Source organism: Molothrus aeneus, chromosome Z (assembly GCF_037042795.1).
Source record: "Molothrus aeneus isolate 106 chromosome Z, BPBGC_Maene_1.0, whole genome shotgun sequence".
Taxonomy (NCBI): Eukaryota; Metazoa; Chordata; class Aves; order Passeriformes; family Icteridae; genus Molothrus; species Molothrus aeneus.
The window spans coordinates 63624018-63651315 of record NC_089680.1 but is presented as its reverse complement, the minus strand read 5'-3'; the positions used below and the strand labels follow the sequence as shown (position 1 = coordinate 63651315).

General features: G+C 36.0%; 1 protein-coding gene across 1 annotated transcript; it reads left to right on the top strand.

Moving 5' to 3' along the window:
• Positions 1-27298, top strand: SLCO4C1 (solute carrier organic anion transporter family member 4C1). Its single transcript, XM_066569400.1, has 13 exons — positions 1-235; positions 5066-5329; positions 9076-9270; positions 11862-11958; positions 12851-12972; positions 13818-13933; positions 14214-14358; positions 16256-16451; positions 19630-19783; positions 21317-21504; positions 23072-23136; positions 24914-25051; positions 26557-27298. Exons 1-13 carry the CDS (start codon positions 1-3, stop codon positions 26679-26681), a joined length of 2040 nt encoding a protein of 679 aa, XP_066425497.1. The 3' UTR covers positions 26682-27298.

The following is a 27298-nucleotide window of genomic DNA, read 5'->3' as shown; positions in this document are numbered from 1 at the left end:
ATGAAGGGCGGTGGTATCGAGAACCCGGCGTTCGACACACCCTCCTCCGACTTCGGCCAGCGGTACCACGCGGGCCCCGCTGGGCCAGGCGCCGGCGCCGCGGCCCCCGCCGGGCCCGGCCCTTGCCCCGAGGAGGGGCCCTGCGGGTGGGGTCCCTGCGCCCCTAGAGCTCTGCAGTTCTGCAACAATTCTGAGGGGTACTTGGCTGCTTATAGCCTGTTGGCCATCTTCCAAGGTAACCTGTCTCTGCTGCCCAGGGCACACGCTCTTCCCCTTCCCGGGGCTGTGGGGAGCCGAGCGGGAGCCTGGGCTGGGGAGAGCGGCGAAGGAGTTTTGGGTGGTGGGTCAGAAGAGACAGGGTTCGTCTAGTGCCGTGGCTGAACAGTGACGGTAATGGTTTGACTAAGGGACGACAGTATACATTGTTCTGTGCCCGGGATGGAGACGTTCCACAGTATTCCTTGTACTTCATTCCGTTTGTCCTTTTTTTCTTTTCCCACGTACTTTACTGACGACGAAGTCCACGCGCCTGCAGGTTCTTTGCTTCATGTACTTGTCAATGCTGCATCCCCACTGACTACAGCTCTTCATGTGCGCACCCAGGCAGAGGCTTAAAATCTGGGGATTAAAACACCAATATAAAATTGTAGCACCCCACTACTTTCTTACTTGTTTGCTGATTGAAGATTATCCTGGCCTGGTTGTGTAGGACTTTGGGTAAATTTGAAAACAGCAAAAACATGTGATTTTGTTCTGTGAATCACAGTGCAGCCATCTTCTTAAAATTTAACTAATGATTTAAATTGACCTTGGGAATAACCTGAAGTTTAGCTTGCTCCTAATTCCTGTTTTTCAGCTTCAGAGATTCTTGTCCATACTTTTGGTTTTTTGTAATGATTGATTAGGGCCTTAGCAAGCCTTAGACTTAGAAAGTAGAAATGCTCACTGAGGGGAGGAGAAGAATTACTGTAAAAAACATTAAAAAGTGAGGTTTGTGAAACTTGGATACGTGTGTCTGCCAAAGGGAGTGATTTGGTCTATATTCATAACCTTTCAACTTTATTTGACTAGCTAGGAAAGAAAAGGGTATTTCCTGAACAGTTTGCTTTGAAGCTCGTTGTTATTACTCATAAAGGGATTTCTACAGAGGTATGGAGGGGGATATTTGGATATTTGATGTTAGAGGAGAGACCAGCCTATACCAAAGAAATACATTATTTGGATGGCTCCATTGCATGGGGAACCACACTGAGGCAACTGGAATGGTATGAGGAGAATTGGAGACTCTGCTTAAAACCTAGAAGGATTTTAATGCTACTTGTAATGCTTGGAGATTCCTTGCATGAAGTAGTGCCTTAGTATGTGTTCCTGAGAACTTTTTCTGATTTAATCCCCTTCAGATTCTGATCTTGTCTTAGCATATAGGTTTAGTTTTAGAAAAGAAGTATTTAGAAAATTTTGGGATAAGCCTGTTGTTTCTTGCTTGAATTTGAAAGGTCTATGGCTGGTAGGGTCAGGAGATGATTCCTGTTGCAGTTGTCCTGCCAAATTTGTTTTCTCTATGAAAACTGAGAGGTGGGGGGCGGGGTGTGTCTGTGGAAGAACTTTTTACATCATAGCTTTCAATAGTAGCTGAGTAGTAAAAGACTTTTAGAATACACATATAAATTTTTTTGGGTTGCATAAGAATAAGGATAGGCAATTAAAAATGCCTTAATATGACACTGAAAAGATTGTTAAAAATAAATATAGTGTCTTGAATATTTCTAATGTGTCTGAATTTCTTAAAATCAGTCCTCCTGTTCTGATCTGATTGTTGAGCTGAATAACAAACTCAGCATACTTTAAAATCTTGGTTGTAGACTGGATAGGTTTCCAACTGTAAAAACAACTTGTGTTATAAGAATCTCTGTCCCCTTAAGAGGTTATTTGTGTTGCTTGTGCCATTTGTCCAAATATTGCTTTGGTTATCTAATGCTATATGTATGCCAGGCACCTAATGAATGTAGTTCAGGTTTAAGGCCTTAAAGGACAGAAACTGAATAATTTTTGTTTTGGAAGCATGTGTAGGCATGGCTATTACAGATCTTGTGACATTCCTGATGTGTTACCTGGATTTTCTGACAAGACTCTTTCCTTTGCTTAAAACATAAAGGAAACTGGGTGCTGAAGACTAGCTGCAATTCTTTTTGAGATGTGTAAAACTAGGTTCATCAGCAAGAAATTCAGGCTCGTGTGTGAAATTTTTGTGAAAATATTCAGGTCTTGCAGCTTCAGAGTTTAGATAAAAGCACACAAAACACACCTAGGATTTTGAAGTGATGTGACCTAACACTGTACTCTAGTTTGGGTCTACTCGCCAAATTACAGAAACCATCACTGAGGAAGATAAGATCTATCTATTAAACTTGCCTAATGTACCTCTAGAAAAGATTACTTCTTAATGAATTGACGATTAATGAAGTAATCCATAACACACTTTTGCTGAATGTAAGTTGTTGTCCTAGTCTTTTTAAATGAGTGAACATAGTGGATGATTATCTGTAGTGACCTGGTATGTTGTGACTCCAACTGAAAGCATGTATTTTTCAGCATATTTTCTAGCTGCTCTCAATAATAGATTGGTGTCATTAGCACCTGATATGCTGTATTGCAGCTTCTCAGAGGATTTCAGGTGGAACTTAACTCTAATTTCTGGCCCTTTATGTTTCAAGTACATGTGAAACCTGTATTTCCAGAGCACAAAACATTTCTTTGCCTAGAATTTTTTTACATGACTAATACCTGCTTTCTCTATAGCACTTAAAGTTGCCTAAATGTATGATTGCATCTAGTGATACATTAACTGGATATGCTGCAGTTCATAGCTGTAGTAAGAAAACAAGGTAGAGATTATCTCACTATTTTGAGTACAAGAAGGACTGTTTATTTCTCATGTCATTAATAATTATTGGTAAATAAAAAACCAGAACCACAGTTTAAGACTGTCCAGTCTAATCTATCTAAAATCTTTGAATATCACTAATATTTTATAGGCTGATTAGACCTGGTACTTTTACCAAGGCATTTTTAATTGTTATTTTTATGTGTTGTTAAAGCCACCATTCTTATGACAACTGCAAAACATGTGTTTTTGTTGAATGGATGAAGAAAAAGAATACTCTTGTGTTTTGTGATAGCAAATAAAGTTGGTTTATAATTAATCTGGATTTTATGTGTCAGTGTACACTGTACCTAAATCTCTAACACATGTGGCAGGACAACAAGGTTTTGGTTGGTAATTCCTATACTGCAGTTTTAAGTGTTGAGATGTCCTTACAGAATTTGGTTTTCAGATCAAGTTACTATCAGCCAGGTTCTGTCTTTCTTGAAGAGACTTCAGTGATTAATCACTGGATGATGTAATTGGAGAAGTTATGCTGCCATTTATCCCATCTGCATTTTTACAGATGAAGTCTAATTATCCAGTATAATTAAATGGAAGGCTTTTTGGGTTATAGAATGTAAATTAAAGGTAGTAACTTAAAATACCTCTAAAAGACAATGCATTCTAGCTCTGTAATCCATTTGCTGTGTAGCACACCTTCATTCAAGTGTTTTAAAGCCTTAGTAAGTGTTGAAGGTCCAGCAGATGGGAAAATTTGTTTTTTCATTCCTTCATGCTAGTATTGTTCTTTGGTTAATGCTTCTTAAAAGGAAAATAAAGTTACTGAATGTGTAACTAATGGCACTGGAAGGACACCTGAACACTTGTGTCAATCCCATATGAATTTAAGGGTGATGAGTAAACTGACGGGTGAAATTGTCAGCCTTAATAAAGAGGCCATAGTAGGGTATTGGAACTAAGATTGTGCAAAGAGTTGTTTCCATGTAGAAAGCTGACGTTTGGCTATTAGAAAATGGCTGGTTTATTTGGAGTAATTTTTTTAAATAAATTAAAGTGCTCTAAGGAGATGTTGAAACTTAGCTCAAGTAGTTGTACTTATGGATGGTGCAATGCTTGTTGAAAACTAACTTAAACACATTTCTGTCACTAGTCTTGTATTCTCTTCTTAGATAGACAATAGAAAAGCATGTTTTAATTTTAGAGTAACTAAAGGGCCTGTGTCAGGGAAGATCCTCATCAGTCATCTGTAAGGTTACAGAACTCAAGCATATTTGTACCTCCAGCCCTAAGACTTCACAACTATTTTTTTCAGTTATCTATTTTATTATAGGTACAATTTAATTAGACTATAATAAATTTATCTGACAGTGTTATAATTACAACTATTTATCCTGTAACTGAATCCTATTTTGGGATTGCTAAAACCAAACTTACGAAATTTTAACTACCTAGTCTTTTTCACAGAAACACAACATGAAGCAGTGTAGAAGATTTAAGTTAGTCTACAAACAGTGCTTTTGTAAAAATGGACAGTGTTTAAGCATGCACTGGCAATTGTAGCTTAGTTCTACTTTCAGTTAATTTTTTTGCAGTTCATCTGTGCTTCAGTAGGGCAGCTTGTGCAGGTTGTTCTGTAACTTCAGGGAAGTTACAGATTCAAGGGGCAAACCTTCTTTGCTCAGTTGAAGTAAATCACCTCAGTTGCTCTGAAACAGTTGCAAAGAATTATTGAATGGCTTTACACTTTTTATATTATAGAGGATTCATGTTTGTTCACCTTCTTGTATCTTCCCTTTGTGGTGTCACGGAGTTGGTTGTTTGCAGTAAGTAGAAAACTATGTCCTGAACTTGCTTCAGCCATAGCATGTATTCTAATGCAAGTTATAACTTTGACTAAAATACCTTTAATTTTTGAAGTGTCTTATGACACTGTAAAGCATTCCATTTGAAAGCTGTGCTTCAGACAAATACATAGGTCCTGTACATTTTGACTGGCTAAGCTGGCACTGTATTACCTACTATGTACCTGTGTTTTATAGCTAGTAAATACCTTATAAAGCAGCCTGGTATAAATATATATAATTTTAACTTTTCCATCACACAAGGCTAAGTTTAGCTCTGCAACTCTATTGAGTTAAAGTATCTTTGACTAATTATCTCCTTTTTTTATTTTTGTAGGTATTGTGGTAAATGGCCTGATTAACATTAGTATTTCAACAATTGAGAAGCGTTATGAGTTGAACAGTTCCCTCACTGGTTTAATCTCTGCAAGCTATGATATTGCTTTTTGTTTATTGTCACTGTTTGTATCTTACTTGGGAGAAAGAGGGCACAAACCACGATGGCTTGCTTTCTCAGCATTTATGCTAGGACTGGGCTCACTTGTATTTTCTTTACCACACTTCAGCAGTGGAAAATACCAATATGGAGGTAAAATTGAAGGTAAGCTTACAGTTGTTTTGAAAGTTACACTAAAAAATTAAAATCTCTGCATTAACTTGGTGCAACTCCTTATTTTCAACTCCTTACAACATAGTTAATGTCTGTCAATGTCCTAAAACAGGGTGCTATCTGTAACTGAAAATTGATTATTTGAAATCTGGAAGTTCAAGAGCTGCCTCTCTGCACAGTGAACTTTATTTTTCCAGAAGCAATCTGAGTGTCAATATTGGTTCTTGCTATTAAGCAACGTTTGAATAAAATGCTTTTTTTTCTTGCCTTGATGAATGCAATTAAAATTCACTAAGGAAAAAATTATCTGGCATCTCTTCGTGACTAGGAATCAAGCTGGGTTAGCAAGGTAGGAGAAATGTTAAAGCTGTTAATCTTACCATCTTACCTGAAAGGTGACTAGTGCTTGCATTTCTTTGTGGTTTTGAACTTTTAAAGGCATGTGATTAATTAATTAACAAGTTTTTCTAAGTTCTTTTAAAAGACGTTGATTTTAACTTATATATTTACTTGAAATAGAGAGGGAACAAGCAATACTGAACAAAGCAATACTTAAGTCATGGGTGTAGCTATCTCTCAGTTCTCAAACTTTTTTCACAAAACAAGACTTAGCACGGTGTGATTAATGTCAACTATTTGTATTTCAATTTAGTGGCACACCTGTAATACAGAAATGTTCAGATGTGTTTAAAGCAGGATGACTTAATCTTTTAGGATTGTCTTGTTATTGCAGTCTTTAATCAAAATTATGCCTTCAATGACTAAGCATATTAGAGTGCTCACAAAAAAAAATCAGTAGCTATGAAGCAACATGATGAAAGGTTGTGATCCTCAAATTGATATCTTCAGTAGTAATCATTTTGTCCCCTTCTATGAGCTGTCTACATGTTAGTCTAAAAAGTTGGGCAAGCTGTTTTATTGTATCTAATTATGATGATCTGAAATGGAAGTTAACTGAACAAGGTCAGAAGAAAACAATCTTTATTGTTTTGGGGACTATGAGCAGATAATTACTGGTTAGCTCTTGGGAGAAGGACAAAAGGGTGTTTGCTCCTGGCTCTGTTAGTCCCATTTCCCTGTAACTTTGGTTTCAGTATTCACCTTTCTACTGCACTTTGATGAAGGGGAAGCTGCATTTAATACATAATACATAAAAGTTTAAATCTGATTTTTCTTTTTTCATTTGGAACAAGATACTGACAGTGTGGGAGAGTACATTACCAGTTATTCCAACTGATCTTCCCCCTTTCAAACAATTTTAGTTGAAATCTCAAGGAGCATGTTACTGTTTTATCCAAAATCCATCATTGAAGATGGCTGTATATATTGATACCTTTATTAGGTACATGTTCCACATGGAGTTTTGAAATCTAACAGGAGTGGGGAATTTTTGAATTGACATGTGTTTCTTCACCATAGCACTGCCAGGTGACAGCTTGCCTGCTGTTCTGACTGTTGTAATGCAGGTGCCTATGCTGTGCTGGTGGTGAGCACATTCCAGATCTTAAGCTGACTTAAACAAAACACTATCAAAAATAAATGACTGAGAGTGCAGGGAATGTCAGCACTGAGGCAGTCAAATCTTGCAGGTGCTGTGCAACAGCATCTCTTAGCTGTGAAGTAAGCCACAGCACAGGATTATGTGTTGTCTGGTTTAACTAGCTCTGAGGTTGATGAAACATTTTAGCTATACAATTAGTTGCAGGATTTAATAGCACCACACCCCAAAAGTGTTCCTTTTAGTTATTTGTGTGAGTTGCTCATAGAGATCCTAATTTTTTTTTAATTAAGCTTGTATTTTATGCTTGTATTAAAATCCACCACTTAATATTTCTGAACAGGTCCTATAAGGCCAATTTATTTATCATAATACTACTTCCTAGAAATAGTCTAATCCATTTCATATTGAAAGATCTCCTAATCTGCCTATTATTGTTTGGGGTTTTGTTTTGTTTTTTTTGGGGTTGGGATTTTTTTGGGGGGGGAGCAGAGGAGTTGGTATTTTTGGTTTGTTGGGGTTTTGCAGTTTTTTAAGCCACTGTAAAATGTGTTTTCTATTTTCCAGAAAGGTTTTAGACTCAAATTTGTAACCCAGGTACAACCAGCTGTTTGTTCTGGTAAATTTCCAGGTTGCATGGGCTGCTGGTGCCTCAGCTGGCTCTGGTATGTGCAGTCAAGGGCTCCCCCTGCTGCCTTAACAGAATCAACTTAATTTGATTAATTAGCATGGAGGACTGTGAAAACCTCAAATATTATAAGCAATGTACCTTTAAACTTCAGTCTCGGATTTTATTTTAAAAATTAAACATGTTTCAGTATGTCTGTGACAGCAAATGAGAATCCTAGGTTCTCACTTGACACAAGGAAAATAACTTCATTGTGAAGACAGTCAAACATTGGGACCGCGTACCCAGGATACTTCCTAAGTTGAAAGGAAGGAAAACTTTAAAGACTCTTCCTTTTGAAGTGAGGTTTTCTTATCCCACATGTTGGCCTGTTTCTGTGCAATGGCACTGTGTCACCTATTGTCTGCTACAGGAAGTAATGATTTAGATAAGTTTTCTTTAAATACCTGGTGCGTGGCTAGCACTTTCTTAAGCTTTGTTTTGTGAGACCATAGTGTGGATTGATCTTGCCTCTTCTATGCGTAAGTAAAAAGTGTTCTCAGATGTAAAAGGATCTAAGGAAAATAAGGTTTTAATTTTAATAATAATTTTGTATAATTTTGTAGTGAAATAGTGTGAATTAATCAGTCTGCTTATGTGATCTGGATGACATTTTCATATATTTGTTCAGTGGGGCTCATTACTACCAAATGGATGGGTTTATCCTGCTTCTTAGGGTTTTATGCTCTTATGAGGAGAACCATGGAAATGTTTCTCCTACATCTTGTCTCTTGGTATTCTGCTACCGAGAGTGCAATGATAGCAAGAGAAAGGAGAAGACAACACAGTACTACCTGTTTTCAGTTCCTCTTTTCTCTTCCCTCCTTGTAGTGCCAAATATTACACCAGCACACACAACCTTACGCTGCTGTACCACTGCTTTCCTCTTGGTGTGTGTGCATAAGTGCAGAGGTTTTATGTTAACTTCTCCTTTTAGAGGCATAGCAGTGTATGTTCTATGAGAGAATGGTGTCGGTTTTTAAGGTTTTCATAGGCAAACACTTCTCAAAAGAGTGAATGTAAAGGAAGGGTTATCTTTGCTAATGACAGACTTCACTTTCTGGCAGATTTCCTCAGGTTGTGCAGGCTGCTCTGTCACCTAAGAGTTGGAGTTGTTAGTGCTCCTCAGAATTGTTATAAGGTACAAGCACACAATGAAGTGTCTGTTACCTGGGAGTACTCATAACCTTTGGAATGACCATTTGACAGGTGGTTGGTTGTTTGGTTTTTTCATACAATAATTTCTGGTCAATAATGCTTTCAATAAGCCAAAGCATATTTATAGGGCCATTTGATTCCTGTTGCCAAAGTGTATTTATAAGGCTATTTCAATCCTGTTTCTTCATAGACAGGAAACAAAAACTAAGCCCTGCTAATTAATCTTTTTGGGGATATGATATCACAGAAGGCTTGGCACTGCAATATTGGATATATTAATAGGTGTGAAAATTAAAATAGGAGCCTGGCATAACAGCATTCATTTGTAGTTTAGCTTTTAGTACAGGTTATTCTTCAGATTGGACTGTGAGTAAGGTAACAGAGTTGTAAAGTCTTGCTGTCTCTGTTTTTCAGACACATGTCAAACTGCAGAAACCACCTTTGCTAATGCCACTTGCAGTGCCAGCACAAACTCTCCACTTCGCAAGTATCTGTATGTCTTTATCCTCGGACAGCTGCTGCTGGGAGTTGGAGGAACTCCTCTATATACTTTGGGGACATCTTTTATTGATGATAGTGTCCCAAAACATAAGTCTTCCCTTTACATAGGTAAATTTAAAACTGTATATAGAACACTGTCTGCATAGATCATAGACTGCAATGCATTTTAAGTTTTTTTATGAATTTGTCTAATTTAACAATTTTGTAATTATTATTTATGTGCATGAAGTATTTCTACATCAGTTACAGTGCAATTTAGATACTAATCTGCTCTAAGTACCAAGTCTTATAAATTTTCATTTTGTAGAGCATGGTAAAGCTTCTTTGAGCACCCTCCTGTTGCCTTTTCATGTCAGTAACTGAAAATTGTTAAACGGTTCATGTAGCTTGTCTGTTAATGACAGAATAAGTTGTAACAAAAAACTTACACAGTATTTTTCAACACCTGTGACTAAAAAGTATCAGTCAAGTCAGTAGCTAGATCGTATTATATCCTTTAATAATTTTATTTACTTACCTTCTAATAGTAGGCTGTCCACTCAGTGCATAAACACTGGTGTGCCTCGTCTGATCAATCCCTTTCTCTAGCCACATACAAATTTGGCACTTGGCTGTACTGGAAGTACAGAGATTGCCTCACTGAGACTGTTTAAAAGCTAAGGAGTACTAATACTTGGCAATGGTTTTTAATCTTTTTCCGTCACCATTCTCTAGGTTATATGCCATTTTATTGCCAAGTTCCTTGCAGTCTAAGTGTGTTTTCTATGGGTATGAAGATATTTATTTCCCCTATCTCATATGTAAGCTGATTAAAAACGTATTATCTATACTTCTTACTTGCAGGAGGAATTCAAAACGTCTCAGATTCCAGGACTGTATTCAGACTAGAACAGTATTTTAAGGGGCAAAATTGAAATAATTATCTGTTTGCATGCAAATTTTTCACAGTTTTCCAAGGCAAGCTACTTCATTTGATGCCAACAAACAGGATAGGTGCCTATGATAACTCTTAGATGAAAAAGACAAGTTTTGGTTTTGCTGTTTCTTTATTTTGAGAGGGATAATACTGCATTTTTTCTTCCTCCCCTGAATCCAGTGAAATAAATAGAGCAGAATTAGGGTTGTCTGCATAAATGGGGAAACAAGAAGTGACATGAAAACTCAGGAGAATGGTATCAGTGTTTATACTTTTAGAAAAAGATCAATACAAAAAACTAATTCATTCACAGTCTTCAGGCAACTGGGTTGAGTACACAGAAGAGCAGTGTATTCTGCTTAATATAACAAAACTGGAATGCAAGTGAGTGGATAGGTAACTAAGCTTTGATTATTTTCCTTGCTTCATGCAATGTATTAAGTATTTAAGTATATTGTGTTGATTACCTTATACAAGAAGGCTTATGCAATGCAGAAAAAATAACAAAGCCCAAAAAAACAAACTACAAAACAAAACCAAAATAAACCCAGAACCCACCCCTAAAATGGTCCATAAATAGCTGCCAGCACCTTTTGATATAAGCCTGCAACTTAAAAGTTGGTATTTTCTTTATCCTCTCTACTGGGTGCATGTTCATGAGGACTGGTACATCTACAACTAAAGCCAAACAATTCCAAATGTATTTAAACTGAGTGTGTGGGAGAAAATAGGCACTTCTAAGCTCAGTTTGAAGTTCTATAGGATGAATATGAACTTAATTCATTTCCTGTGACCATGTCACTGTTTCTGAAATGTAGGAAAACCTGGGATATCTCTACTCAGTATTTATTTTTACTTACTTGACTGTCACATTCTGCAGTGCTTTATCCTCTTGCACCCCTCTCACCCTCCTGACTCCCCCATCATTTCCTCTTACTAACTAGAGGAAAATTAAGTACTTGTGATCCATGTACTTCAGAAACAAATGAGAAATCCAGATTATTCAGCCTGGGGAAATGGTAGGAATGCATGTTTACTGATTAAAGATGGATCTAGTTGCTATTAATTGCAAGACTTAATTTGCAGAGACAGTGTTCCTGCTGTCAGTGAGTGCTAAACTGCCTACCAGAAATGTGTCTGATAGGCCAGGAATGCTATTGTGACATCAAAAAAATCTTACACTCTTTTGTAGGGTATGGTTACACCTGCAACTTTGCAGGTTAGTGATTTCTTTTTTAGGGGGAGGGGGTCAGGGTTTGTTTGTTTGTTTTGTTGCTTGTTTGAGTTTTTTTCTTTAAAACTGTCAGGAGCTATTAAGAGCCTTGGCTTTGTATTTTAAGGCAGATATTACTCCAGTCACACACTTTGATGTAACTGTCTTCTTTTTTTAGAAAATCTAGAAAACAACTAAAGATTGAAAAACAGAAATAAGAAAGCTCTTAAAGATTGTGGTTAATACAGTTAACAACCAATCTTCATAATTTCACTGTTTTTTTTCACTAGTTATTTCTTAAATATAGGCACAAAATGGGGGAAAAGGCAATCTAATAATGCTTAAAGGTGCAGTCAGCCTTTTGCTGGACCTGAAGCTTCTGAGAGCTGCAAATTTCTTTGTTGAGGCATAATTATAGATTTTGTCTTCTATGTGCTACAACTGTAGTGATGGTAAAAGAATGGGTTGACTTACAGTCAACTTTGGTCTGAAGTTGACTTAAAAATGTTATTAAAAGAAAGCTTAAAAAAATAAAAAGTTATGGTGAACTTGATATATTTTCTCTTCTAGGAGTTGGCTATGCCATGTCTCTGCTGGGTCCTGCTATTGGCTATGTCTTAGGAGGGCAGCTGCTTCAAGTTTATATTGATATCCAGATCCCAAAAAGGCAAGATAGAACTTAGTTTATTGCTTCCTATTTTCCTTCTCTAATAATTTTTACTAAAATATTCAGCTTTTCTCCCTGTGAGGAGAAATTTTTTTCAGAAAATACTGTGTTTTCAAAAGCTTCATTACCTTGGAAACAAGTTGCACTTGAAAAGGCTTCATGTTAGTGAGTTACTTCCTAGAGTAGTGACTCCATTGTGTGTGGAAGTTTCTCTGTAGTGCAAATAGATAGTTCTAGCATTTAGATATTAACTATTCTAAACCTCAGTAGCAAAAAATGCTTTTTCTTTTGCTTAGTTGTATATTCGGTGTTAAACCTCCATCTACTGATGTCTTGTGGAACTGTTTCCTTGAGCTGGAGTATTAGGATTAGGATTCTTAACTCCTAGGAAAGAGCTTGCTAGAAAATCTTTCTGTTGAATAATAGTCCATTTTTTTTTAAAAAGTGTTATAAATTGTACTAATATTTAAACCAGCAGCTTCATTTACACTTTTATTTCCTATGTTTTAGAGCCTTCAGATTGATGCAATGGCATTCTGAACTTCTGAATTGGTTTTGGTATAACTCACTGATTGAGGAATCTTTCTAAATCCAGCATTCCCAGTATCTTCATAATGCCTCAGAATCTTGAAATCAGGACCATAGAATTGTGTTTAAATTGGAATGACCTTAACTAATGAATTGAAGGCTACATTTGGTAGAATTCATTATTTTTATAATTGCCCAGTGAAGGTGGTTTAAACAAGCAAACAATAAATTTAATACATATAAAACTAAGAAAATAGCAATATTAAAAGGCTTTCTGTTAAAATACATTAAAAGGAAATATTCCAACTCACTAAAATGTGAAATTCAGGAAGGTAAACCTGCTTTTTCTGAATTACTTTTTCAGTACAAAGGTGGATCAAGATGACCCACGTTGGCTTGGAGCATGGTGGATAGGATTTCTTGCATGCTTTTTTGCAATTTGGCTTCTTATAATACCTTTTTCATGCTTTCCAAAGCACCTACCAGGTAAAGGTTTAGCAATGCTTGGCTACTTTGGAAGAGACATTTGTTCATATTTTTGGGTTATAGAGTACTGAACTGAATGTTTCCTGTTTGATTTAGTTTCTCAGTTAACTGTCTTTGACTAAAATCAGAGGACAAGTTTGTTTGTTTATTTTTTTTGTTTCCCCCTCCAATATGCAGTCTTTACAACTTTAAAACAAGGTGAATCAGCTAGAGGGAGGATCTCATGTATGGTGGTCTTGCTGATGGCCAGGGGGTTGGGTATAGATGATCCTCAAGGTCTCCTTTCAACTCAAATCAGCCTGTGATTCTATGATTCTCTATAATGATGGACTGGACTGGAAACATATACCTAAGTGTGGAGACTGGTGGTCAAAGTATGAAAGATGCTTGTAGCTGAGCACCCAGGACTATATTTAAAGCTTGTTACGCAGCAGGAACAGTGTAGAAATTCCATGAGCATCCAAAGGGACTTACTATACTAATATTGAAGGAGAAATGATAGAGGAAAATAAAAAAGTAGGAAATGGAGAATATGAGGATGATTAAAAAAAAAAAAAGGGGCTTCAGCATACTCCGAAGTTTTTAGGATGTCCCTGTTAATATCTTCTTGCAGCCAAGACCTTCCAACGTCCAATGAAAGTATAATGCTTTCAATAAAAATCTTTGTTCAACAATACAGTATTGATCTCTGTAAAAATCTGTGCCAATAAAACAGGCAAGAAGACCTGTAATATCTGAAAGCACTTTCCCAACTAAAGGAAATACAAATTTTTGTGGTTTTTTGACATTGTCTAAGAGTGCAGGTATTGAGTGTTTTCATTGTTGATAAATATGACAATTTGTAGGAACTGCAAAAATTCAGGCTGAAAAAATCCCTGAAACTCATGATGGTGGAGGTCAAATACTGGTTGAGACCAACGATATTGGACAAAGTTTTAAAGACTTTCCTATGGCTCTCCTGGTAAGAAAAATTTCAAATTTGCTAAAACTGAATATATTCTGAGAAATGAAATTATTTTCCAGATGTTAGACGCCTATAGAAATGGCTTAATGTGTTGTGATAGGGAAAACTTCAATGTTACTGATAACTTAATGCACATTAATTTTGTTGATGCCTGAGATTGTTAGAAAAACATATTACTAAAGTTCCATTTCAGAGGATCTTCTTTTAAAATATAATGACTTTAGTTGGTACCAAAATCAAATAATTTCCAGAGCGTTATGATAATTTCTCCCCATAGATACTCTTGAGGAATCCAGTGCTCATGAGTCTAATAGTAGCCAGCTCCTCAGAAGCTTTAGTTGCCACTGGATTTGCCACATTTCTACCGAAGTTTATAGAAAATCAGTTTGGAAAGTCGTCAAGTTTTTCAGCAACTCTTGGAGGTAATATGGCTTTTTAGTTTTAAATCTTATATATATATTGTGTTGAACACTTTATTAACATTAGAGGTGGAAGATTATATGGGTATCTTTTTTGTTTGAGATGTTTGTGAATGTACTTAGATGGAATGCAGTAATCAGAGCAGTATTTTTGTTATTCTTGCCTGCCCTTAAGTACTCTAGTACTACTTAAGTACTCTAGTCTACATATTCAGAGTAGACTGAGGATTTTGAGTGCTGATGCAACTTTTAGTTTATCTAGTAGTTTATTCCTTTTAGTAGACTTTTAGTTTACTAGTAGTTTATTCCTTTCTTATTCTTGGTGAAATACATTCAATTTTCCTTTATTTGAAATTGCCTGAAGGAGCAGTAGTATCTTAGTCCCTACTAAAATAATCAAGATGAAGGGCAGGTAGGGAAAAAAAGCAGTGCTTATCACAAATAAGAAGTTGATTTTGCCTTTCTCTTCTTTAATTCCACACTGACGTTACAATGAGTTTGCAATAAAATGACTGATCAGAATATGTAATAAGTCTGTTATATAACTGGCTCTGCTGTAGTTGGCTTACTGTCACCTATTTTTATCTGATATGCAGAAGTAATATGTAGAACAGGAGAGAGCTTCTATGAAAAACTGAGTATTGGAGAAACAGAAAACATCAGATGGAAGAGCTGTGCTCAGTAGGCTCACATCATTGACATAATTAATTCTGAAGAATAGCAACCAGATCAAAGCAGAAATGTCCATAATGCAAACAGATGCTTGCAATATGCAGATTTAATATTAATCGAATGTGTCTTGCTAAGCTGTAGAGCGCTGCAATATAACTATGGTAGTTGAACTGCTCTTTTTCCAACAGAAATGTGTTTGGGAAAGACCTTCTGAATTACTTCTCTGGGCAATATTAGATAGTATTGTTGCATCAAAACAAATAATCTGTAAGTTTTACATAAAAACATATTGGAATATATGCTCAGTTGTTAACCAAAGACTAGGACTGAAGTGAAAAGCTGAGTGTTGCATTTTTTGTCCATAGACCTTGACTGAATGTCTTCGAATTGAAAATATTGACAGTGCCTATTAAATGTACAGCTTTAAAGAAATGCCTACAGTAATGTTGAAAGCTGGCTGTACCTGAACTGAGCTAATTAGTCTAAACATTACCAATGATAGTGGAAACTATTTAAACTATCATTGACTGTGGTTTTTGGAATTCCCAGGTCTGTGGCCTGGGCAGTTTTGTCACTGTACCTGAACTGTTTGTAACGTTAACTCTCTCAGGTTGGTGTAAGTTATACTGAGTTCTGTGTTGTATTATAGATTAGCCATATAAAAATGCTCAGTTATTTATCTGGAGTGCAAAGAGTGCAAAATCATGGTGGACTACATAGACTATGACAGCAAATCTGACCCACTGATCTAGACTTCTTTGCATCTTTCAGTAGATGTCTTCTTGCATCTTGTGTGCTGTCTCTTGTATAACAGTGTTTATGTTCTTTTATTAACAAGTTCATAACAGATGTATAAGAAACAACATGGACATGTCAAAAAACCACCAAAAGAATGAAACAGGATTTTCTGTTTTCGTAGAGACACCTACTGGTGTTCAGAGATTCCCACCCCACAGTGCTCCTAAGTCATCTAGTTTGGCTATGTTGAAGTTGGGTTTTGGACAACTATAAATTACACTGTCCAGTTAAACCTCTGGAAAGGCTAAAGGTGATGTAACAGTAGAATAAATTACTTATGTAGTTAGATTCTGGTAGTATGGTTTGAAAGCAATATCACATGGACTGCTTTTTGCAGGTAACTGTTTTGATGTTTTTCTTAGCATAAAATTGCATCACAGTTAAGTCTTGCACTTTTTATGTAACTGCTCCTTGTCTTGTTTTCCTCTAGGACTTGTACTAATTCCAGGAGCAGCGCTAGGCCAAGTCATAAGTGGTGTCTTGGTTTCCAAGCGCAAAATGGATTGCAAAGGCATAATCAAGTTCATGATAGGCACCTGTTCAGTGGCCTTAATATTAAACACAGTGTTTTTATTTGCTAAATGTGGGAATGAACCTTTTGCAGGTGTCTCTGAAACATATAATGGGTAAATACATTTTAATGCACTCTTGGCTTTCATATTAGTATTTATTCAATTGCCATAGTTTCATATAGTACACACCAGCAGTGTTTAAAAGCAGAAGGAGGGCAACTAGCTATTCTAGAAGTCTGCTCTCAAGTGGTCAGTTATCCCATTATAAATTAACAGAGGCAACTGCAGCTGTTGGAAGGTCTGTCCAAGAGCTAGATGGGGCTGTGCAAAATAATTCAAGTAGGCTGTTACCTAGGGACTGCTAGATGCCATCTAAAAAAATCATGGGTGTCAGTTGTATGCTGTCTAAGTTGGTAAATAACTTACCAATACCTTTTTATTGTTTTCCCAAATCCCCCATTATATGCAAAGGCTAGATACCACTATCTTGTATAAAAGCATAATCTGATAGTTCTTCTCCAATGCATAAAGAGACACTTGAAGCTAAATGAGATGGGAAAGAGGAGTGGTGCAGTTTGCTGACACAATAGCATGATATGTACCATGAAAACACAGAAGATGGGTTGGGGAGGAAATTGGTTTTTTAGCCTCTAATGCCCATGCAAGTTGGTGGAAAGTAGAAATGTACTGGTATGGAAAAATATGCAAAATGAATCAACAAAGTTCCATACACTGGTGACTGAAAGAAAATAAAAAACCTTAAAGCCCAAAAGGCCCAAGTTACGACTCATTCTGATTTCATCTTTACAACTTGCTGTATAAATTGACAGTATATTTAAAGGCCAGTGTTGAAATTGGATGACTAAAATATTGCTTTGCTTCAGTGTCTGAAAAAATAGCAGACAGATTACTTAGACAACTCAGAACTGTGAATCATGATTCAGATTTTGGCTACAGAAAGGTTATAGTTACATATTTAGCGAAAGAATTTGTAGTCATCAATAAAATGCTGAAGATGTAGCATAGAAAATGGTATATGAAATTACCAGTATTTTTATATCAGGTCCTATGGTAACAGGCAGCAGACAAAGTTACAGCTGAACTGATTTTCATTCTAAGTTAAATACCACTAGCTTGTATTTTACAGTTTTGTGTGACTTTATCAGTTATGTAGCTTAACTGTTGCTAAAGGCTACTTATCTACAGCAATTGGAAGTTAACCAGTCCTGAAATATATCTCTTCCCTTGGTATTCATTATAAGAAATGGCTCATTTCTACCTTATGCAGTGTTACCGGTTGGCTTATACTTTACTGGACATGTGCATCAGAATTGTTAGTGGCATTAATACAGTGCCAGTTCGTAAACTGTTTTCCATGAAGAAATAAAATACGTTTTAAAAGCAGTAGCTTTTTTAAAGCAGTAGCTTTAAAAAAAAATAAATTTATAAACTTGTGCAAGAACAGTCAAGTGTTTGCTTTCATGCTACTGAACAAATGCTTCTGAATGAATAAGTTATGAGACTACTCTGAGAGTTGACTTAGAATTTGATGGAGATTTTTGTGGAGAATTTCAAGAAATCCTTCATGGCAAGCATTATCTTCTTATTGAAAAATAAAAATAACTCAGAAAGGTGAGAGAAGCTTTTGCAGGTTTTGTCTCAGAATTATAGGAGTACAGGATCACTTGTTTGTGTTAATGAAAACAGCATCTTAGTTTTAGTAACACTGTTTATTACTAAGTTAGGCCATCAGCAGAACTAACATAATTTTGTCCAACAGGCACTTCAAAGAATTGCTTTTGCCAAATTCTATTGCCCAGTGTTTCCCTTAAAACTTGAAGGAACAGAAATGTAGTGACTATTTCTGTACTTTATTTCCACGTGTCTGTGGGACTCTTGATTAAAAACTCCTATAGAGTTTTTTTTTAATGAGCAATTGATGGTCTCATCTGCTAGATTTTTTAGAAAAGCCAGAAGTATCTTTTTTGTTGTATTTTTCTCTGACTGGGTATAACTAAGTGTTCATTCCCTCTTTGGAGGTCGGGGAAAGAGACACTGCACATGTAAATAGGACAAATGCCACCAAATTGATTAAATATTTCCAGGCTTTGCATGCCTCTCAGTCTAGAAAGGCACTGAATGTACCAGTCTGATTAGTGAATTTGCTTATGGTGCAATGTAGTTCATTCTTCATACTTAGAAGAATTGAAGTTAGTTTGCTTAGGCTTAAAGCACAAATTAATTTAGTGGAGTTCTGCCAAAATGGATTTTATATGTAATTATGATATCCCTTATATTCCATTTGAAGTTTGACTGTATGTAAGTTAATTCCTACATAAGCTATTTCTTCTATTAGTATTTTTGTCATCTCAAATTCTGACAAATAAACATACCTTTAGATAATTAATGTGGAACTTTAATTTTACAGTACAATATTTAAACTCTAGTGGCAGTGTCAGTAACTTGGTTTTAGCTGACTGAACTTTTAAGCTGTGAAAATTCTTTACTTATTAATGAACTAACATTTGAAAATCAAAGGATGTTTTTATTCTCTCTGGTTATGCCTTAGGACAGTCCTCACACAAACCAAAGTGATCTTTCATGATAATAATACAGTGGGACTACTGCAAATAAAACCATATGATTACCTGTATTGGAAGTAAATTGAAAGTAAATATAGTGTGCAAGAGTTAAAGTAAACTCTGTTATTAGTTATTCCTTAAATAGCCAGAGGAAATCTTTAAGGTCCTTCAGAGTGTCATTGAACTCTGCATTTAACGTGTACAGTCGTCTTTGTGCTCATACAATTTAGATGTCTGCATGGCAGTGTTAGAAATAGTAAAAATAAGGTGGCTTTGCAACTGCACTCAAATCAAAAAAGGGGAAGAATGTTGGAGTATGATCAGTAGAATAAACAACTCCAAATACTGGTTTTAATCTTGTTTTTTTTTCTTGAAATTATAAATGGAAGAAATTCAAATACCTAAGTGGGAGGGAGAGGATGATATAAGAGTTGGGCTGAGATGCAGAATTTTGTAATCTCTTTTGTAAGTGGAAATTGGAGGAATAATCTTTGGATAGAATAACAGCATAAAAAAACCTAGGTATATAATAAGTGGAAAATCTAGAGCTGTAACTACTATGCTTATTTTTAAACAACTAAGTGCATAAGTAACATGAATAGAGTATTTTAAATTTAAAATTTATTATGCTATAAATATTGCTTTACTTATTTACATATCTTCTGTTTTCCAATTGCTTTTTTAAAAGCCTATTAACTTCTGCTTTTCAGAACAGGCACTCTATATAACTTAACAGCACCATGCAATGCGAACTGCAGGTGTTTGCGCTCTGTATACTACCCAGTTTGTGGCAGTGATGAAGTCCAGTACTTTTCTCCCTGTTTTGCAGGATGTACCACATATCTTTTTAACAACATGAAAAAGGTACTTTATGCAATGAAGATAGCTGATATGGTTTGTTCTGGTTTCCTGTAAAATGCGCTGTATTTCAAAATGTCCTTCCTACAATACCAAATATAGGTCGTATTTAACAAAATCCAGCGATTACAATACGCAGTTCATTTACAGTACCAGTGTGACTCCCACTGCTGATCTCTTAACATGTTCACTGCCACAGTGCTGGGCCTCCCGAGTTATTGGGAAGGTATTCATAGGTTGAAGCCAGGTCAAGCCCATTACTCTCTGAAATGTTTCTGGTAGTTGTCTGGCTTTTTATACTCTATGTTGGGGTGAGCTACACTCCCTTCCCTTCACCACCCCCCATGTTCATGCTGGTCTGGCTAACTTAGGAAAATGTTTTCACTCTCTTAATGAACTCAGAGAGAAGCATTTACATCTCTTTTGATTCACTGAAGTGGCATAGCTGTTTGTTTTCTATATAGCTTTCTTTGCAACAGTTCTGGTCATTCACAGCCTGCATTGTTCTGTGAGTTTTCTGGGCACAACAGTCTTTCCCACCTCTGGGCCTTCTTTTGTTGTAAGGGTTTACTGGTTAGCCACAGTGTTTCTCATTTGTGTGATGCCATTCTCCAAGTGTACATCTACCAGACTTCCTAATGCTGAAAATAAGTTAAATCTAAATGTACTTTAAATAGAATTGACAATCAGAAAAGTCAGCAATTGTCTTGAAGTTCTGAAGAACCTGAAGTTCTTATCTAGATCTTTAAGAAAATGCAGTGTTTATTGTATACATATACATGACAACCTGCTTCCATGAGTTTTGAAAACTTGAATGTCAGTAGCCTCTGATGCAGGAATGGTTAGCTGTGAAAGTGCCTAGGTTATTATCAAGCCTTCTTGGAACTGAGGGGCTTTCTGTGCTTATTTCTTCTAGTACAATAGACTCTTGAGAAGGGATGTGGGAGCAGTATAGAGAGATCCAAAAAGTAAGCTGACCCAGGAAAGGCCTTTATACTTTTATATTGGAAAATGAGAGAAGGTATTATCCATAAGAAAATGTAGGAGAGTAGAAATTTCACACTTTGTTGACACGTTATATTTTTCTTTGAAAACAAACTGTGGATTTAGATGAACAGCATATTCCATTTGTTCACCTGCATATAGAAGTGGTACTATATGGCTTCTATTCTTTCCTGCTTAAGTCTGAAGAGTAGTGTTTGCCTCTCTGCATATGGTTTGCCTCTAACTTCTGCAAGTTTTTTATAGTTGTAGCTAAAAGCTTACAAAGCATACAGAATGGAGGCTATCACTGTCTTTTTAGGTCAAAAATCCAAAAATACCTTTTGCTCAGGTGAGGTGGATCAGTCAAATTCTGGTGAGCCAGTTTTAAAAATTAATCTTATTGTCATGTGCTCATCAGGAAATTAACTTTTTCCCATATAGTAAGGTCAATGTTTATTCTTGTCTTCTGTGATGCAAATGTAATGAAAAATTTACCAAAAGATGTCATTTTGTAACATTCTGGGAGCTAAATTTTGTCTTATAAATTATTTGTAGACATACCACAACTGTTCCTGTATTGGGAAATCAAAAAGAGGAAATGGTTTAGAAGACTTTCTCTATGAAGCTGTTCCTGGGAAATGCCCAACACAATGCAAATTTTTACCTTTATTCCTGACCTTCTTCTTTTTTGCTGTTGTTTTTACATTTATGGCTACTACTCCAACAACCGTGGCCATTCTCAGGTATGTTTTTTGGTCTGCAAGAAAGGTGACATTCTTTTGAAAACTACTATCAGTGAAATACTTAATTCTTTTGCTTTGCAATGCGGTATTTTAATAAGGTTATGTAGTAAGCAAGCAGTACTTTAAACAGAGCATAGTCGTACCACTGTTCGCTCTTGTTAGTAGATGAGTTTTGAAATTATTTTAAAAAAATCTCTCTAGCGTGCAGCAAAATTTATTTTATGGATTTTGAGCACTCTTGACTGTTTTAGTTGAAGCAAAAAGGAATAAATGTTCTTTGTGCTTTGATGAAGAAAATATTTGTCTAGCCTATTGATGGTGTCAGCATTTCAAATTGTATCAGGAAAAGGACAAAATAACAATTAGTCTTATATTTTCAATCTTAGATTCCTGTCTCAATTCAGAGTTCTAGCTTGAAAAATTGTAGTCTGTCAAGAACTGTAGACTATTTCCCATGATACTGATGTTGTATGTATGGTGGTCACTAATACAAAATGTGATAGTGAGTTAACCAGTGGTTTTGCTTTCTTCCAAATTGCTAAAGCTTATATGCATGAAATACAGGGGTTTTTTGTTTGTTTTCATTTTTAAAATGTGCTTCTCATTCTGAATTTAGAGCTGTTTTGTGTTTGTTGAAGTCAAACTACAAGTTTGACTTGTAGTTCTAATACTTGCAGTGAAAAGATAACCATGATGCAAAAGCATGTTGCTTTGTGAGGATGTGGCTAGATGCCCTTTGGTGAGAGGCTGAGGAAATCAGTAACATCTTACAGCAGTGCTTTGTAATAGCCTTGTGTCCAGGTTTGGTGTAAATCTGGAATTAACAGCTTGTCATTAGTGTGGAGGCAGAATAACATAAAGTTCTGCATTATCTTCAAAATTGAGCTGACACAGTTTTATTTCAGTAATTCTAAGCAGTAACATTTGGATATTTGAATCCTTATATAATTCAGCTGAAATAGTGGAACAGTTTTTTATGGAAAAAAGGACTGTAAATAGATTAATTTTCAAAAACTAATTTAAATAGCTAAAATGTCAGTAATTTTACAGTATATTCCAATGTCTTTTCTGTGAGCCTTTTTTGTGCAATTTCAAACATAAATTCATATACTCATGACAGTGTTCTACTACTAGAAAAAATCTACTGCATGATGTGGAACTCATTCTCCTTCTCTTAATTACCTATATGGATAATAGAGTCCAACACTTACTTCTTTATGTATAGTAGCTCTGGATTGCATCCTAGCACTATTTTAATTTCCTTGGTTGTTCTATGGAAAAAATGTTTAACAGTATATCAGGACACTGATAGCAAGCTTCCTTTTTATTTATACTATTTTGTTAAACTAGTTAAATCTAAAATTTCTTGATGGGCTACTGGTGTTTTTTCTGTCTTTTATCTAAACACCACTTTAAATAGTTGGGTTACTTGTTCTGCACACTGGATTTCTAAACCCTTCAGCAATTAACAGTTAAAAGAGTATATAGAGAAAGCATATTCACTGAGGGACACAGCACAGCAGTAGAAATTGTTTACTCTGTCTTAAACTGCAAATCTTGTTTGCAGGTGTGTGCCAGATAAACAGCGCTCATTTGCTCTTGGAGTACAGTTACTGTTTCTGCGACTATTGGGTATGACTTTCTTGTTGAAACATTTGCCTTTGAGTAATCTACGTATTTGACATTTTTTTTCTTGACTTTAAAAAAATGCCTTAAAAAACTTTCAGGGGCGCTTGAAGCAGTCTGTCATTGGCTTATAGAATACATTTGTAAGGTTACATCTGGATTCAAATTCTTTGTTAATAGGGCATTCATGCTCTCTTTAGCCTTTCTCACTCTTACGAGCACAAGCCAAATACAGGTAACTGCCATTCTTTCAGTAAAACACACCTGGTGCTACTTGCCCCAGAAGAAGGCCTATTCTGAAAACTGAGATAAGAAGAACCGATATAATAGAAAACAGTTTCATGTAACATCTGGAATCCAGAAGTTAAAAGAAAAATGAATATGTGGAGTCTTTCCTCTTCTTCCTTCCTTTAAAATGTCTTTCACTAACTTCAGCATTTATTAAGATAGATAATTGTACATAATTATTTACAGAGTATAATGTGGGAAGTATAATACTTTAATTCCATATCTAAGCATATCCAGCATTTCAGTAAGATAGATGAATCTTCTTAAGTAAAACAAGGGTAAGCATATGTATTTTCTGGTCCACAAGCATTTGAATTTTCTCAGGCATAATGAAAAATCTTGGTTTAGTAGTACACAGTTTTTAAATGGTATATTTAATTCAAGACTGGGACAAGACACAGTTGCTGATTGGACTTTCATGCCAATATTTAGTACTGTAGCCATTCCCTCTCCTTTGAGATTACATATCTAACACTCGCAGTATGAGTTCTGCCTTGCTGTATTCAAACTGTGATTAATATAAGTCATTCTCCTGATAAAGTGTAATAAAACAAACATCCTCACAGGTAGGAATAAGCTGGAAATCTGTGATCAATGTTGTATGAGGTTCCCTCTGTTTCACTTTACTCAGAGTTCAGATATTTTTGCTAGATCTCGAACTCCTGACTTTACTGTGGAGTGATAGAACTTTTTACACTGCCTGTACTATGGCTGAAGAAGGCAGTAACTAACAGCGTTACTTACCAGCAGCATATTTTTGCTGTAGGCTTTAAGAATCGCATGGGTTTTAGGCTGAAGACCTAGTGAGGAGGGACATAGCTACTTGGTTAGCTCTAGGAGAGTTTAGGCCTTGGGTAGTTGGGTAGACATGCAGTGATGTACCTGGTGTGTTTATTCTAAAATTGGCTGTACTTGGATGCAATACACTTGTGCATTATAACACACAAAAATCACATGGAGTTAATAAAATCTGAACAAGAATAATTTTAAACACTGCTTTTTTTTTGGTGAAATTTTTACTGGACGCTTTGCTACATATGAGGAACAGGGAGAAATGTGTAACTGAACATTTAACATATTTATATTTTAGTTCTCATAATTTGGAGCAGGTTGGTGTGTATGATCAGAAAAAACAAACTTTTTTCCTTTCAGTTAAATTCCTGATTTCTTGATTAGTTTTTTCACCATTGATTTTAATTTTTTTTCCAGTGAATACAGAGGAAGTTAAGAAGCTCAAGTCTTTGAATAAATTTCTTGCTTAACAAAATGAGAGCTATATAATGAATTAACTCTCTGCATCCTACCTATTAACTGAGATCAATGCTAGGTGCAGATTTACTATGTAATATGAAGCCTATGACTTTGATTAAAATTGTTACATTTAGTGTCTGGTTCTCCCATTTTATCTTCACCACCAGCTTAGCATTTCATTGTATGCATGAAAACTAGTATGTCAAGTAACTCAAACATTCTAATGTGTTGCTGTGGTTTTTAGGTACTATTCCTGGACCAATTTTGTTTGGTGTTGCTATAGACAACAGTTGTACTCTGTGGGATATTGATGAATGTGAAACTAAAGGAGCTTGCTGGGTATATGACAATGAAAGAATGGCTTATTTGCTCATGGGCATAAGTAAGTCTTTTATATTAAATACATATACTAGGTAATATATATACTGACCTTGTCTGCTAGATGGGGATTATTTTGATATAAAACCGTACTCTTTTCATTTTTGGCAGCAGTGTTTTTTAACTTACTTTCATAAATGACCAGCAAAATATTATAGAAGGAGAAACACCACAGTAAGTAAACCCTAAAGGTTATTTTAAAAACTCCTTTAACAATTACACAAAATAGTTTTGGTCTTTGATCTTGCTTCATTGTTACACTTATTTACTAGATTTATAAGGGACTGGCTCACACTTCAGTCTGTCTTCAGGGCAATGAGCATGATTAGGGGTGTGAAGATGATGAGAGGGATGGAGCACCTCTCCTATAAAGAAAAGGCTGAGAGAATTGTGTTGGTTCAGCCTGGGAAAGTGAAGTCTCCAAGCTGACCTTATTGAGGCCTTTCAGTATCTGAAGGGGAGCCTACAAGAAAGATAAATGGAGAGGGACTCTATAAGAGAGAATAGTGATGGAATAAGGGGCAATGGACTGAAACTTAGAAGGTAGGTTTTGGTTAGATATTAGGAAGAAACTGTTCACTGAGAGAGAGGGTTGCCAGGCACTGGAACAGGTTTCACAGACAAGTTACAGATGCCCCATGCCTGGAAGTATTCAAGGTGTGGATCCCTGAGCAATCTGATCTTGTGGAAGGTGTGCCTGCCCCAGCACAAGAGTTGGAAATAGACAGACTTCAGGTTCCCTTCCAGCTCCTATCATTCTGTGATTATCTGGGTTGCGTGTTGGCAGTTAAGGTCTGGGGAGCTTTCTTCCTCTTTTTGTATCTCAGTTCTTTTTCATAACACTTGTCAGAAAAAATCCTGACTTGTTTAACAATTTCTTCCCTTCAAATGTGTGGTATATATGCTGGTGAGAGAGAGGGTGTAGGCTAAGCTTGCATCTGAGATTAAGTGCTTATGTCCTGTCTTCTTGCAACGGTGATATTTACAGTGTGTGAGCTGAAGTACTGATGTCTAATCCTGAAACTGAAAAAGCAGCAGTCACAACTTGAGGATCTCAAGGCATATTTGTGATCAAATACAATCCCTCTGGTTTTGCCCTTCTCCTTGGCCTTCCAAGTTGTGCAAACACCTTTCTATAGCCTTCTAAGACATCTGACCAGAGAGTACTTAAGAGATATTCTATGTGAAAAGCTTTAGTTTCTGGAAAAGAGAATATTGATATAACAAATTACAGTACTGAAACAAGAAATAAGAAAGATTTGCACGTCAGGCTAGAATGGGGTGAAGAAATACAGAACTGGAGCAAAGCAAAAATTGGCAGGAGGTGAGTGGTCTAAATTCAGCTGTATGACTGTCATTATCTGCCCTTTGTCATTCATGTAGAGTACATTTAAATGAAGTCTTACAGGGTGTATGTAATTCAACATATGAAGCTTTATAAATGAGTGAAACACTGCGTCTGCTACTGAAAGCAAGTGTGATTAAAACTCTCCTGTTCTTTGCATTCAGGTGCTGCTTGCAAAATCGTCACAATCATCTTTGTGGTCATGGCAGTGTATTTCTACAAGCCTCCACCATTAACTAAAGCCCTGCGACAAAAGACTTCAGAAAAAATATCTGCCATACACAAATAAATTATGAGCAAATCAGGGATTTTTGAAAGAAAACTGTAAAAATAAGCGTTATTACAACACTTGTACCAAAGTTCTTGTACACCATTGCCTAAATAGAAAAGATCATATTCAACATTTGAAGAACTTGAAATATTTTGAATCTGTACTATTCTCTAATTCATTTAGTATTCCGTTGTGGCTGTCCAAAGAAGTTAGACTGAAATTTGCAGTCTAATTTTAAAAGTCTAGTATGTAACTTAATTGAAGTAAGATGGAATACTCTGATCATAAAACAGGAAAAATAAAGTGAACTGAGCTGTGTTTATCCCTAAATGTTACTGTAGTGGGAGTACTATTGACTTGGTATATTGAAGGGAACTGTGTATGTTTAGAAAGGACTTAATGTGCACATAATGTGGGCTAGTGCCTTTGGGGATTTTTCTGTAGGAACACTTGGCAATTCGCGAGTTTGGCTATGTTTTAGAAATATTTTTACATGTTATCTTAATGCCATAAGTTCATATTTTAGTATTTGTAGGAAGATGTAAATAGTTATGATAGAATAGCTGGGTTGCAAAATCAAAGTATTTGTTAATTTATGTACTTGAGTTTGTCTGGATTATATACAGAAAGTTGCT

What these genes read in the sequence shown, in the direction of transcription:
- SLCO4C1 (XM_066569400.1), top strand. Translation starts at nt 1, where the DNA reads ATGAAGGGCGGTGGTATCGAGAACCCGGCGTTCGACACACCCTCCTCC. An exon ending in TTTTTAACAACATGAAAAAG is followed by an intron (nt 19,784 to 21,316) that starts GTACTTTATGCA and finishes AATTATTTGTAG; the next exon opens with ACATACCACAACTGTTCCTG. An exon ending in ACAACCGTGGCCATTCTCAG is followed by an intron (nt 21,505 to 23,071) that starts GTATGTTTTTTG and finishes TCTTGTTTGCAG; the next exon opens with GTGTGTGCCAGATAAACAGC.